This window comes from Galeopterus variegatus, unplaced genomic scaffold (assembly GCF_000696425.1).
Source record: "Galeopterus variegatus unplaced genomic scaffold, G_variegatus-3.0.2 Scaffold1780, whole genome shotgun sequence".
NCBI lineage: Eukaryota > Metazoa > Chordata > Mammalia > Dermoptera > Cynocephalidae > Galeopterus > Galeopterus variegatus.
In genome coordinates, this window is record NW_007727891.1 from 291,614 (window position 1) to 307,295 (window position 15,682).

The 15,682-nt window shown below is 45.2% G+C and overlaps 1 protein-coding gene across 1 annotated transcript in view; it reads left to right on the plus strand.

Annotated features, from left to right (window-relative positions):
- The first annotated feature begins 731 nt into the window (after positions 1-731).
- The window catches only part of LOC103595494 (death-associated protein kinase 2), a 65,513-nt gene continuing 50,562 nt past the window's right edge, over positions 732-15,682 (plus strand). The window contains exon 1 of the mRNA XM_008578912.1: positions 732-807. Coding sequence (XP_008577134.1) covers positions 746-807 — 62 coding nt within the window. The 5' untranslated portion in view covers positions 732-745. The remainder of the gene's footprint in view (positions 808-15,682) is intronic.

Consider the following 15,682-nt stretch of genomic DNA (forward strand, 5'->3'; position numbering starts at 1 on the left):
ATAGCTGAAGCTCGCCATGAATCTGATTCCTTGAACTTCTTCAGACTGATCTGAAGAAGTGAGGTGAGCTCTTTTTCTATCTCCTTAACAAATTTGAATTATATAAATCAAATAAGAACCGTACATTGTCAGCCACAGGTGAGAAAAGGCTTGAGCAGGGCAGTTATTGAGGAACCAGAACTGTTATTATTGTTTAATTATTAGCTCTTGTATCAGTCTGTTTTTGTGTTGCTATAACAGAATACCTGAGACTGGGTAACTTATAAAGAACAGAGGTTTATTTGGCTCATGATTCTGGGACAGCTGCATCTGGCATGGGCCTCAAGCTGCTTGTACTCATGGTGGAAAGCAGCAGGCAGCTGGCGGGTACAAGCAGATCACATGGCGAGAGGAAGCAGGAGAGAGAGAGAGAGGAGGTGCCAGAGTCATTTAAACAACCAGCTCTTGTGGGAACTAACAGAGCGAGAACTCACTCACTACCACCACCCATCAGGGAGAGCATTAATCCATTCATGAGGGATCCACCCCCATGACTCAAACAGCTCCCAACACTGCCACATTAGGGATCAGATTTCCACATGAGTTTTGGGGGGACAATAACATTCAAACTCTTTCAGCTCCCTTTGAGCCTGTTACTTTTAGGCCTCAGACTGTTTGGTTTGTGCTAATTTGCATGGCTGTCTTAACCTCAGGTTTCTTCCCATGTCAGGGTTGTATGGTCCAGGCCTCAATGAGGAGCCCAAACATGGAGACGTTCAAGCAGCAGAAGGTGGAGGATTTTTATGACATCGGAGAGGAGCTGGGGAGGTAAGAGATGCTGAGAGGCTGAGGGGTCTGGGAGATGGAGCCCAAGTTACACTTCTCTTGGTGCAGTTGTCAGTTGGTATCATAAGGCATGGGCTTGTTACAGGACTCGTGAGAAGCTTTAAAAACAAGCCTGAGATTTATCATCTTCTTGGGCAACTCTGCAAGCAGTCATCTCTTGCCAGTAGACTTGCCAGTAGAAGGGGCTATAATTGTTGAGTTCTGTGTTTTCAGTTTAACCCAGCTGACAGTTATGGCAAATCTTAATGATTCCTGTTTTAACTTACTTTTTTCACAAAGCCCTCCCCAGGCTCTGGATGACCACCTCAACTGTTGATTTTCTTCTCTGAGTCCCATTTGGGATTCTCCATGGTTGTTTGGATTTTGTTTTTTAAGCTCAGGGCCTGAATGGGAGGTGAAGTAATCCTCCCTGAAAACAGATTTGCACTGTTACCAGCCACACGAGCCTCATCATGAAGTTTTCCTGGGATCTGAGTTATTGTGTATATTTTCAGGTTCGCTAAACCCAGAACACAGCAAGGAGTAAACTCTGAGATCTGAAAGTAGTTACTGTTTGGAGAGAAATTAAGATTTTCTAAAGCTCTCTTCTTACCTCCCATTTCTAACAAGGGCTAATATATAGAAGGTGTCTTAGTGATTACAGAACACCAGTTCTGAAGTTTAAGTCTCACAACAGATGTGAAATAGGAGTTATTTTTGCTCTCATTTTCCAGATGAGGAAAGCGTGGTCCTGAGTTTAAGCAAGTTGCCCAAAGTTGCGAGCAAGCAAGTTGCCCAAAGTTGTGAGCCAGCAAGTGACATAGCCAGGGTTCTGTCCAATCCAGTTTGTACCTGCACACCCATCATGCTGTCCCCTGTGAGCATGGCACTTACACACTCATCTGTGCCCACCAGAACACCCAGCCCCCCCTTTACACACCCAGCAGAGTAAAAACCTGAGAGTTTAGGGTGTCCACTGTACTCAACAGGAAAACAGGAGTCCTTTTCCCTGTATAGAACTCTTGGGTAAGGACTAATTCCCTTTCTTTTATTTTTAAAGACAAAACAGAAAGATCTTCAAAGCCAGAGGAGCCTCATTCCAAGGAGAATGGGAGGTGGCAGGTGCTTCAGCTGTAGACAGCTCAGAGGGGGATGACTGTTCCCAATTTGGGGCCTGGTGAAGGCGTGGGAGGACAGAGGGGCTGAGGCTGGGGGGTCTCTCAGCTAGAGTCTGCCTCTGAATGGGAAGCCAGGTTCTCTTTGCCCCAGGTTCTTCTCCTACCACCAGTGACACCTGCAGAAAAGTGGCATCCCCAGCAATAGACCATGGTGGGCCCTGCCAATGGCATTTGATTTGATGGCCTCACCTTGGCCATGTCCTATGTGTAGGAGTCTGTGCTAAGTGCTGTTGGTACAAAGATGAGCAAGACACAGTTGGTCTCTGTCTTCCTGTAGCACCAACCTGGCAGGGGGGTGGAGAGGGATTAGCAGCTGGGTGGGCAGAGAAGCTGAGATGTTAGGGTGGGGTGTGTAGGGGTCTGTGCTAAGTGCTGTTGGTACAAAGATGAGCAAGACACAGTTGGTCTCTGTCTTCCTGGAGCAACAACCAGGCAGGGGGGTGGAGAGGGATTAGCAGCTGGGTGGGCAGAGAAGCTGAGATGTTAGGGTGGGTCAGGGACTCTGAAGAAGGAAGTAGAAGCAGTTTCCTGGGGAATTAATTTATTATCCCTTCTTAGTCTTATATCTCCCCCACTCCACACATCTAGGACATGAGTATTAGAAGTGGAAGAGACCTCATGTATTTTGGTTCTCCACCTGTAACAGGGTGTGAAGGTCCATGTACCTCATAGCCTAGGGAGTCTTGGATTGACTCCCCTCCCCCACCTTTCTAAAGTGTGAACTGGGCAAAAGGTGAGTGTATAATCTGTTCCTGTTGCTTATAACAAAATATTTGAACTGGGTAATTCATAAAGAAAATGAAATTTGTTGCTTACAGTCTCTGAGGATGGTAAGTCCAAAGTCCAGGGAACACATCTGGCGAATGTCTTGGTGGTGAGACAGTGACCCAGGGGTCTCACAAGGCAGAAATGGCAGAGAAGAGAGAGAAATATCTCCTCTTGCATTCCCCTTTTAAAGCCCTCAGAACCACCATTTTTTAATCCATTCACTAGGCATGGTCCTCAGAATTTAATCACCTCTTCAAGGCCCCACCTTGCAATTACCATGATAGGATTTCCCACCCTCTTAACAGTTACAGTGGGGATTAACTTTTGGGGGCCAGCATTATGCCCCTGGCTTCCCAAAACTCATGTCCTTTTTACATACAAATACATTCACTTCATCCCCAAAGTCTTAACTTGTTTCATTCAAAAGTCCAAAGTTCAAAGTCCCATCTGTGAATTTAAAACAAGTTATTTACTTCCAGGATACAATGGTGGTACAAATATAGGGTATATATTCACATTCAAAAGGGAGAAATAGGCCAAAAGAAAGATGTAATAAGTCCCAAACAAGTCCAAAACCCAGCAGGGCAGGTATTAAATCTCCAAGCTGGTGAATCACTATGTTGACTCCATGTTCGACATCCTCTGCACACTGGTGTGGGGGTTGGGTCCCCAAGTCCTTGGGCAGTTCCGCTCCTATGGCTTTCCTGTTCTCAGGCCACACTTCAGCACTCCAAGGCTGGCATTCCACTCTGGTAGCTCTACAGGTCTGGGGTCTCCATGATGGTCCCACTCTCATAGCTCCACTAGGAATGGCTCTGATGGGGTTTCTCTGCTCCAGCTCCAGCCCCACATTTCTGCTCAGCATCGCTCTAGTGAAGACTCTGTGGTGCATTCACCCCTGTGACAGATCTCTTCCTGGGACCCCAGGCTGTTCTATAAATCCTTTGAAATCATGGTAGAGGCTCCCAAGCCTCCCAGCTCTAGTATTCTGTGAGCCTGTAAACTTAATACCACGTGGATGCTGCCAAGGTTTCAAGTTTATATCTTTCAAAGCTGTGAGTCCAGCCACACCTGGGACCAATTTAGCCACAGCTAGAGCAGCAAAGCAGCCAAAGCAGCTGGGGTGCTGGTGTGGGCAGCAGCATCCCAAGGCGGCCCTGGGCAGTGAGCTCATGAAGGGCCCCTCAGGCCTGTTCCACAAGACTATTCTGTCTCCCTAGGCCTCTTGACCTGGAATAGAAGATGCAGCATCCAAGATCTCTGAAATGCCTTCAACATCTTTTTTCCTTTCTCTTCATAACCCCTTTCTTCTATACTGATCTCCTTAGCAATGATTGCTGGGCTGTGCCAATGCATTTTTCCCCTGAAAATGCCCTCTGCTTCTCTACCACATGGCCAGGCTGCAAATTTTGTGAGTCTTTATGCTCGACTTCTCTTTTATTTATTTATTTTATTTTTTATTTTTTTTCCTTTTTGTCTTTTTTCGTGACCGGTAACGGGATCGCAACCCTCAGTGTCGTGCCCGTACCGCGACCGGCAACGGGATCGCAACCCTTGGCGTCGCACCCGCACCGCGCTCAACCAGCGAGCGGACTGGTCTCTATATGGGATCCGAACCCTCGGTGGGAGCGCCACTGTGCTCCCAAGCGCTGCACTCTACCGAGTGTGCCACTGGGCCGGCCCTCGGCTTCTCTTTTAAATTCAGGCTTTACAACATGCCTTTGCAGCCATAACTCAGTGTAGTCTGTTACAAGTAGCCATGCAGCTTCCTGAATGTTTTTCTGCTTAGAAATTTCTTCCGCCAAATTCCGTGGGTCAGCACCTTTAAGTTCCACATCCCATAATACTTTGGGGCATGAAGAGAATGTAGCCAAATTCCTTGCCAGTTCATAGCAAGGGTAATCTTTGCCTCAGTTTCCAATAAGTCCCTTCTCATTTACATCTGAGATCTTCTCAGAATGGCCTTTACTGTCCATATTTCTATCAGCATTCTGCTCACCACCATTTAACCAGTCTCTAAGAAATTCCAAACTTTCTCTGTTTTTCTTGTCTTCTAAACTCCCACCAGCAGCTAGGCTTTTTCTAGCTTTTTCCTTCAAATTCTTCCAGCCTGTCCTCAACTCCCAGTTCCAAAGCCACTTCTACATTTCCAAGTATTTGTTATGAACAACACCCCACTCCTGGTACCAGTTTTTTGTATTAGACCATTTCTGTTGCTTATAACAAAATACTTGAACTGGGTAATTTGTAAAGAAAACAAAATTTATTGTTTACAGTTTCTGAAGGAAGTCCAAAGTCCAGGGAACACATCTGGTTAGGGTCTTGATGGTGGAACAGTGACCCAGTGGTCACACATGGCAGAAATGGCAGAGCAGAGAGAGAGATAGTTCCTCATGCACTCTGCTTTTAAAGCCCTCAGAACCATGCCCATGACCACCATTTTTAATTCATTCACTAGGCATGGTCCTCAGAATTTAATCATCTCTTCAAGGCCCCACCTTGCAATTACCATAATAGGATTTCCCACCCTCTTAACAGTCACAGGGGGATTAACTTTTGGGGGGACATCAACCCAAGGCAATGGGTAAGAAGCAGTAGGGCCTGGGGGCCTGCGGCCTTTGGAGTGGCCAGACATCCTAGGATTTGTGATCTTGAGGTCAGATGAACTGGAAGGACTTTATTTTTATTTTATTTATTAAAAAAAAAAAAAGATGAGTGGTAAGGGGATCTTAACCCTTGACTTGGTGTTGTCAGCACCATGCTCAGCCAGTGAGCTAACCGGCCATCCCTATATGGGATCCAAACCCGGGGCCTTGGTGTTATCAGCACCACACTCTCCCGAGTGAGCCACGGGCCGGCCCTGGAAGGACTTTAGAAGTCCTCTCTTCCACCCCCTTTTTTTTCAGTTGAGGAAACTGAGGCTTCCTGGGGGATGGATCTTGCCTGGAGCCATGGAAGAGGCTGGAACTAGAGCTGCCCTCAGGTGACCACTCAGATTCTGAAGAGACAGTCCTCTCCTTCCCTCCTTTTCTTCACTAACATTATTTAGGATCTACTGTGTGCTAGGCACTGTTCAAGGCAGTGGTAAACAAAACAGATACATTCTTGGCCTCTTGCAGTTTATGATCTATTTGTGGAGAAAGGCACAAAACAACTGAACAAAAGGATAAATCATGAAAAGGTGTGTTAAGGGCTCTAAAAGGAGAGAGCAGGATGCTCTGAGAGAGAATAATAGCGCATGTAGTTTAGACTGGGTGGTCAGAGAGGACTTCTCTAAGGAAGTGGTTGTTTACTGGAGAACTGAGGGGTAAATTTGTAGCAAAGGAAACAGCATGGAAAGGTCCTGAGTTGGGAAGAGCCTGGGGCCTGACAAACTGGTGGCCTTGGAAAGTGAACCAGGGTGAGTAGTGCCAGGTAAGGTTGGAGATATAGATGGGGCCAGATCCAGCTGGCCAGTTCCTTGCCAACGTGGAGTGGTGGAGAGGGGCTCACATGGGTTGGAGTCTGGGTTCTCTTCCTAGCTGTCCAACCTTAGTTACTTATTCAACCTCTCTGAGCCTCAGTTTTCTAACCTGTAAGATAGGAGTAATAACATGGTTCTGGGGATGAAATGAGATGCTGAGTCAAAGGTATCCCTCACAGAGCCAAGTATGGGGTAAATGTTCAATGAACAAGAGTTCCTGGCCTTCACCAGATGATGGACTGAGCCTTTGAAGTAAGTTTGGGGCATCAAGCTCCAACTCACACCCCTGAAGCCCCCAGGAGGAAGGTGTAGGATTCTGCAGGAAGAACAGCAGGGGGTCATCCTGATTTCTGGGGAGCTGTATGTAAACCTGCTCCCCCTGCTATCAGTGAGTACCCTAGCCTAGACTCAGGGCCATTTCATTGATTTTTAGCTATTTATGAAGTCCTTACTATGCAAAAATGAAAATGAATGATTGTCTGTTATATGTAATGATGGATGAAGCTCACAAACATAATGTTGAGCAAAGGAAGTCAGACTCAAAAGAGCCCATACTGCTTAATTCTATTTGTGTAAAGTTCAAAACAGGCAAATAAATCAATGGTGCTAGAAGTCAGAATGGTAGTTATTCTTGGAGGACTAGTGATTGGAAGGGGGAACAAAAGGGACTTCTGGGGTACAGGTATTGTTCTGTTTCTTGATCTAGGTGTTTGTTTCATAGGTATGTTAATTTCATGGATATATATTAAGATGTACATGTATATGTATGTTTTCCTATATGTATGTTATACCTTAACAAACAACCTTTAACTCCATTCCCTGCCTTGGTCTGTCTGGTCCCTGAAGCACATGTTTCTGATTCCTTTGGAAGCATTGTCAGTCCTTATCCTATGGGTAAGAGAACATCTGTAAGAAAAGCTTTGGATCAGAACAGGGTGCCCTGGCTCAGCATCCTGTGCTTGGCTGAGACCCACCTGGCCCTGGGTATCTGCCTGATTTTCTGGCTTCTAGCATGGAGTGCAGACACTTGGCTGTGCTTACACTTTTGGCACCAGCCTGCTTGGGAAGCTGAAGGTTGTCTGCTGTTCTTGGGAGGGTTTAGAGAAATGCTGGCCTGCAGATTTTGGCCTCTCCCAGCCTTGATAGCCACCAGTAGGGCAGAGCAGGGGAATATTAAAGCAGGACTCATGAAAGGAAACCTATTTCCCATTATTCTATAGATGAGGCTAAGATCAGAGAGAAGTGGCTTGTCCAAGGCCACACGGTGCCTTTCACATGAGCCCCCACTGTGAATTGGTGATGGAACCAGGGTGGGGACTGGTGGTCTGACTCCTCGTCTGGGGTTCTGGCCACCACACCATGAGGACCTGCAAAACACAGAATAATTTTTTCCTTTTAGTTGAATGCTTCTGGGGAGTGGAAAGAATATAAGATAGGCTGGGCTTTTCTGTTTGACTCTGATGGTAGAGTGGCAGGGTCAGAGTTAGTTAGGAGGGTGAGTATTTGGGAAAGAATACTGTTCCCCAGGGGGAGGACGCTGGTAGATAGACCTAGTGATGGTTTCATAGACCCCCTACATAGACAACAACTTCATGTCCAAGATAGAAAGTAATTTAATGTAAGCAGCATCTAATGATCAGTGATTCCTTGTTTCCTATACTTTGATTACTTTCCTTTACTTAGGTTTTCTTTACTTATATTTTGTATTAACATAAAATCATAAAACATGACTGTTGAACTGGATCTCAACAAGAACTTAATCCACATCCCCCATTTTATAGACAGGAAAGTGAGGCCCAGAGGGGGGATGTGATTTGTCCAAGGTAACAGAGCAAGCTGTGTAGGAAGTGGAGCTCAAGGGCAGGTCTTTTTCAACTATACTGTGCTGGTTTAAACAAACGAACAGACAAAAATGAATCTATACTTACATTCATCCTTTATCCACAGCTCCCACCTCTCGCAAGGATCTTACTTCACCAGTACCCCACATGTCCCTTCGTACCCATCTCCTCTGTCCTGATCAAGACAGCAACATCCATAATTGCCATCAGTTAGCAGAGGCTCATGTGTGCGAGGCACCCTGTTGGATACATGACCTGAAGAATCTCCTGTAGTAGGGACCAGAGACTTGGACCAGGGAAGTAGCCACTGTACTCGAGCCTCAGCCTTCCCAAACAGAGCTGAGGAAGTCCCTGGAACAGCCATATTGATGGGGCTGCCTGCCAGACCTGGGTCTCCCGATGGAATCATCTGTGGTTAAGACCACCCCCACACACTCAGACTAGCCAGGGCAACCTCTTTGGGGAGAGAAACAAAAACCTCCAGGAAGTGTGTGGAGCTCAAATTTACCCAGGCTGGGTTTAATAGCCCAGTCCAGCCACTAAGCTGGACTTAAGTGTTTGGGTTTACCTGTCTCAGTCCTTGGGAAAAGAATCTCTAAGGTGAACTCTTAAACAAAGGGGCTTTTATTATCTCTTTTTAAGTTAAAAAATTTTTTATTATAGAAGTAATGTATGGTAAATGTAATAAAGTTATGAAGAGTATAAAGTAAAAAGTAGAACTCCCTCCACCCTTCCTCTGAATCTAACACCCCAGAGGTAGACTTTAATGATAATTCTGTTGACTTTTAGAACTTTTCCAAATAAAGCAAGTTTGTATGTGGACCCCAGTGGGATCACACAACCAAAACAATCTACAGCTTGCTCTTTTCACTTAATGATAGATTTTGAATAACTTCTTACAGCAGTGTACATAGATCTGTGAGTTGTATTTTGGGTGGAAGGTTGTTTTTTGTTTAATAATAAATTTAAGATGACAATTTAAGCCAATAAAAGACCAGCAGCCTTAACTCAGCAGCTGTTTTTATTTCTGAGTCTTACCTTCTGATCTTTCTTTCTTTCTTTCTTTTTTTATTTATTGTCATTGGTTTTGAATATTCATGAGATACAAAGCTGATTGTCATCCCTCGTGCCCAAGATGTGATGGCCAGATTCATACTGGCAGCATGCCTATTGGGTCTTTCTCACACCTGCATTCCAAGGGTCTTTCTCACACCTGCACACCTCCTCCTCTTTTGTGTCTTTGTATGCACACACCTTTGCATCGAGCCCATGTTCCCCCAAGTGCTAAGCCACGGAGGCAGTTGGGGAGGCCCAGGGCAGCACCAGTGGCCCTGGGAGGGCCCAGTGATGAGACTAGACCTGTCTCACATTTGTTTGTCATGGGCTGTCAACTCTTTGAGTGCGGGTCCACATCTGCTCTCCTCTTTTGAGCATCAATACAGCACTAAGACAGAGGCCAGAAGTCCCCAAAACTTCTGTGACTTATCTTTGCTCTTGCTGTTCCCTCACTCTCGGAATTATACTTTTCCTTCAAGGTTCAGACCCTGAAAAAACCTGCCATGGCTCACCCCATCCACCCACTCCCTTGTGTCAGATTTAATTACCTCTTATTCTGGATCCCCCTCTCTATTAAGTGCTAATGTTGTCATACCTCACATTACACAAAAAGGTTTCCTTGGTCATCTCCCTCACTGGACCGAAGACTGGACTTCTATAGACTTTAGCTTTTATCCACTCATCTCCCCTGCTGTGGTGTCCAGCCCAGGCTTTTCACACTTGATAAGTGCTTAACACCTACAGACACCTACAAGTTTACTGCAGAACTATCTATAACCTCCTTTGAGTTAAATATGAGGCAGAAAACCTCAGCCAAGCCCCCAACTCTCATAGGCCCTGGAATCTGTGAATGTCCAGGATTCTGAACACAAAGTGGGAAACAAAACACAAAAGTTGCTTCCATTTACTGGACATATATTATTGTATTTAATTCTTATAACACCCTGNCAGGATGCTCTGAGAGAGAATAATAGCGCATGTAGTTTAGACTGGGTGGTCAGAGAGGACTGCTCTAAGGAAGTGGTTGTTTACTGGAGAACTGAGGGGTAAATTTGTAGCAAAGGCAACAGCATGGAAAGGTCCTGAGTTGGGAAGAGCCTGGGGCCTGACAAATTGGTGGCCTTGGAAAGTGAACCAGGGTGAGTAGTGCCAGGTAATTAAACAAAACAGATACATTCTTGGCCTCTTGCAGTTTATGATCTATTTGTGGAGAAAGGCACAAAACAACTGAACAAAAGGATAAATCATGAAAAGGTGTGTTAAGGGCTCTAAAAGGAGAGAGCAGGATGCTCTGAGAGAGAATAATAGCGCATGTAGTTTAGACTGGGTGGTCAGAGAGGACTTCTCTAAGGAAGTGGTTGTTTACTGGAGAACTGAGGGGTAAATTTGTAGCAAAGGAAACAGCATGGAAAGGTCCTGAGTTGGGAAGAGCCTGGGGCCTGACAAACTGGTGGCCTTGGAAAGTGAACCAGGGTGAGTAGTGCCAGGTAAGGTTGGAGATATAGATGGGGCCAGATCCAGCTGGCCAGTTCCTTGCCAACGTGGAGTGGTGGAGAGGGGCTCACATGGGTTGGAGTCTGGGTTCTCTTCCTAGCTGTCCAACCTTAGTTACTTATTCAACCTCTCTGAGCCTCAGTTTTCTAACCTGTAAGATAGGAGTAATAACATGGTTCTGGGGATGAAATGAGATGCTGAGTCAAAGGTATCCCTCACAGAGCCAAGTATGGGGTAAATGTTCAATGAACAAGAGTTCCTGGCCTTCACCAGATGATGGACTGAGCCTTTGAAGTAAGTTTGGGGCATCAAGCTCCAACTCACACCCCTGAAGCCCCCAGGAGGAAGGTGTAGGATTCTGCAGGAAGAACAGCAGGGGGTCATCCTGATTTCTGGGGAGCTGTATGTAAACCTGCTCCCCCTGCTATCAGTGAGTACCCTAGCCTAGACTCAGGGCCATTTCATTGATTTTTAGCTATTTATGAAGTCCTTACTATGCAAAAATGAAAATGAATGATTGTCTGTTATATGTAATGATGGATGAAGCTCACAAACATAATGTTGAGCAAAGGAAGTCAGACTCAAAAGAGCCCATACTGCTTAATTCTATTTGTGTAAAGTTCAAAACAGGCAAATAAATCAATGGTGCTAGAAGTCAGAATGGTAGTTATTCTTGGAGGACTAGTGATTGGAAGGGGGAACAAAAGGGACTTCTGGGGTACAGGTATTGTTCTGTTTCTTGATCTAGGTGTTTGTTTCACAGGTATGTTAATTTCATGGATATATATTAAGATGTACATGTATATGTATGTTTTCCTATATGTATGTTATACCTTAACAAACAACCTTTAACTCCATTCCCTGCCTTGGTCTGTCTGGTCCCTGAAGCACATGTTTCTGATTCCTTTGGAAGCATTGTCAGTCCTTATCCTATGGCTAAGAGAACATCTGTAAGAAAAGCTTTGGATCAGAACAGGGTGCCCTGGCTCAGCATCCTGTGCTTGGCTGAGACCCACCTGGCCCTGGGTATCTGCCTGATTTTCTGGCTTCTAGCATGGAGTGCAGACACTTGGCTGTGCTTACACTTTTGGCACCAGCCTGCTTGGGAAGCTGAAGGTTGTCTGCTGTTCTTGGGAGGGTTTAGAGAAATGCTGGCCTGCAGATTTTGGCCTCTCCCAGCCTTGATAGCCACCAGTAGGGCAGAGCAGGGGAATATTAAAGCAGGACTCATGAAAGGAAACCTATTTCCCATTATTCTATAGATGAGGCTAAGATCAGAGAGAAGTGGCTTGTCCAAGGCCACACGGTGCCTTTCACATGAGCCCCCACTGTGAATTGGTGATGGAACCAGGGTGGGGACTGGTGGTCTGACTCCTCGTCTGGGGTTCTGGCCACCACACCATGAGGACCTGCAAAACACAGAATAATTTTTTCCTTTTAGTTGAATGCTTCTGGGGAGTGGAAAGAATATAAGATAGGCTGGGCTTTTCTGTTTGACTCTGATGGCCACACCATGAGGACCTGCAAAACACAGAATAATTTTTTCCTTTTAGTTGAATGCTTCTGGGAAGTGGAAAGAATATAAGATAGGCTGGGCTTTTCTGTTTGACTCTGATGATAGAGTGGCAGGGTCAGAGTTAGTTAGGAGGGTGAGTATTTGGGAAAGAATACTGTTCCCCAGGGGGAGGACGCTGGTAGATAGACCTAGTGATGGTTTCATAGACCCCCTACATAGACAACAACTTCATGTCCAAGATAGAAAGTAATTTAATGTAAGCAGCATCTAATGATCAGTGATTCCTTGTTTCCTATACTTTGATTACTTTCCTTTACTTAGGTTTTCTTTACTTATATTTTGTATTAACATAAAATCATAAAACATGACTGTTGAACTGGATCTCAACAAGAACTTAATCCACATCCCCCATTTTATAGACAGGAAAGTGAGGCCCAGAGGGGGGATGTGATTTGTCCAAGGTAACAGAGCAAGCTGTGTAGGAAGTGGAGCTCAAGGGCAGGTCTTTTTCAACTATACTGTGCTGGTTTAAACAAACGAACAGACAAAAATGAATCTATACTTACATTCATCCTTTATCCACAGCTCCCACCTCTCGCAAGGATCTTACTTCACCAGTACCCCACATGTCCCTTCGTACCCATCTCCTCTGTCCTGATCAAGACAGCAACATCCATAATTGCCATCAGTTAGCAGAGGCTCATGTGTGCGAGGCACCCTGTTGGATACATGACCTGAAGAATCTCCTGTAGTAGGGACCAGAGACTTGGACCAGGGAAGTAGCCACTGTACTCGAGCCTCAGCCTTCCCAAACAGAGCTGAGGAAGTCCCTGGAACAGCCATATTGATGGGGCTGCCTGCCAGACCTGGGTCTCCCGATGGAATCATCTGTGGTTAAGACCACCCCCACACACTCAGACTAGCCAGGGCAACCTCTTTGGGGAGAGAAACAAAAACCTCCAGGAAGTGTGTGGAGCTCAAATTTACCCAGGCTGGGTTTAATAGCCCAGTCCAGCCACTAAGCTGGACTTAAGTGTTTGGGTTTACCTGTCTCAGTCCTTGGGAAAAGAATCTCTAAGGTGAACTCTTAAACAAAGGGGCTTTTATTATCTCTTTTTAAGTTAAAAAATTTTTTATTATAGAAGTAATGTATGGTAAATGTAATAAAGTTATGAAGAGTATAAAGTAAAAAGTAGAACTCCCTCCACCCTTCCTCTGAATCTAACACCCCAGAGGTAGACTTTAATGATAATTCTGTTGACTTTTAGAACTTTTCCAAATAAAGCAAGTTTGTATGTGGACCCCAGTGGGATCACACAACCAAAACAATCTACAGCTTGCTCTTTTCACTTAATGATAGATTTTGAATAACTTCTTACAGCAGTGTACATAGATCTGTGAGTTGTATTTTGGGTGGAAGGTTGTTTTTTGTTTAATAATAAATTTAAGATGACAATTTAAGCCAATAAAAGACCAGCAGCCTTAACTCAGCAGCTGTTTTTATTTCTGAGTCTTACCTTCTGATCTTTCTTTCTTTCTTTCTTTTTTTATTTATTGTCATTGGTTTTGAATATTCATGAGATACAAAGCTGATTGTCATCCCTCGTGCCCAAGATGTGATGGCCAGATTCATACTGGCAGCATGCCTATTGGGTCTTTCTCACACCTGCATTCCAAGGGTCTTTCTCACACCTGCACACCTCCTCCTCTTTTGTGTCTTTGTATGCACACACCTTTGCATCGAGCCCATGTTCCCCCAAGTGCTAAGCCACGGAGGCAGTTGGGGAGGCCCAGGGCAGCACCAGTGGCCCTGGGAGGGCCCAGTGATGAGACTAGACCTGTCTCACATTTGTTTGTCATGGGCTGTCAACTCTTTGAGTGCGGGTCCACATCTGCTCTCCTCTTTTGAGCATCAATACAGCACTAAGACAGAGGCCAGAAGTCCCCAAAACTTCTGTGACTTATCTTTGCTCTTGCTGTTCCCTCACTCTCGGAATTATACTTTTCCTTCAAGGTTCAGACCCTGAAAAAACCTGCCATGGCTCACCCCATCCACCCACTCCCTTGTGTCAGATTTAATTACCTCTTATTCTGGATCCCCCTCTCTATTAAGTGCTAATGTTGTCATACCTCACATTACACAAAAAGGTTTCCTTGGTCATCTCCCTCACTGGACCGAAGACTGGACTTCTATAGACTTTAGCTTTTATCCACTCATCTCCCCTGCTGTGGTGTCCAGCCCAGGCTTTTCACACTTGATACGTGCTTAACACCTACAGACACCTACAAGTTTACTGCAGAACTATCTATAACCTGTTAGCTTTTATCCACTCATCTCCCCTGCTGTGGTGTCCAGCCCAGGCTTTTCACACTTGATAAGTGCTTAACACCTACAGACACCTACAAGTTTACTGCAGAACTATCTATAACCTCCTTTGAGTTAAATATGAGGCAGAAAACCTCAGCCAAGCCCCCAACTCTCATAGGCCCTGGAATCTGTGAATGTCCAGGATTCTGAACACAAAGTGGGAAACAAAACACAAAAGTTGCTTCCATTTACTGGACATATATTATTGTATTTAATTCTTATAACACCCTGTGAAGTAGTTATTATTCCCATTTTACAGATGAAGAAACTCAATCCCAAAACATTAGGTAACTGGCTCAAGAAATACAGACCTACCTCATCAAGGAGGACCGAAGTGCGAAATTTCACTCTGTGTGGTGATGCAGCAAATCTCAGAGAAAGTCAGAAATAAAAGACAAACTTTTCTGGGCAGAGCCCTGGCCCGGGACTTGTGTGCTTCTCCGATCACACACATGCTTGTATTTGCTGCTGCTGGGAAAGTGAAAATGACTGACATGGTAGGAATCTGCTGCCCTCCCATCAGTGTCTGTGCTGAGTACTAACCATCCTTCCAGAACAATGTGAGTGGGCTCCTCTTCCCATTTCTCAGATGAGGAAAATGAGGCTCAGAGAAGTTAAATAATATACGTGAATACCTAATCACACGGTCTGAAAAAGGCAGTCAGGATTCCATCCTAGGTCTGTCGGATTGCGAAGCTCATACTCTTTCTGTTGTACTATGCTAATTCCATAATTTAATCGAAATTAATCCAGGAGGTTCTTCAGAGGTCATCTGTTCTAGTAGAGGCTCAGGGTGGCTGGGGGTGTGTGGAGGTGGTGGTGGTGAAGGGACTTACTGTGGGTCAGAGGGTTTTATCAGTAAAGGGGACCGGAAGCAGAGGACAGGAGGCAGGGCAGATGCATCCATCCTCGTGAGTATGTATATGTCTGTTCTCTAGGTCATTATCACAGTTAACAATGAATATTCTCAGGCACTCACTATTTGTTGGGCACCACGAAGAGCTTAAGGCTCAGTGGGTCCTCTCCTCAAAAGCAGATGAAATGAGAATCGAGTGAAAGGGACTAGAATGTGGGCTTTTGGAGGGACCCCAGAAACAGGTGTCAGGAGTTCACAGGAGGAAGCCATCACCCTCGCTTCTGCTCTGAACTGGGTAGGGCAGCTTCTCACGGTCTAATCCCAGAGATAGGCGGCTA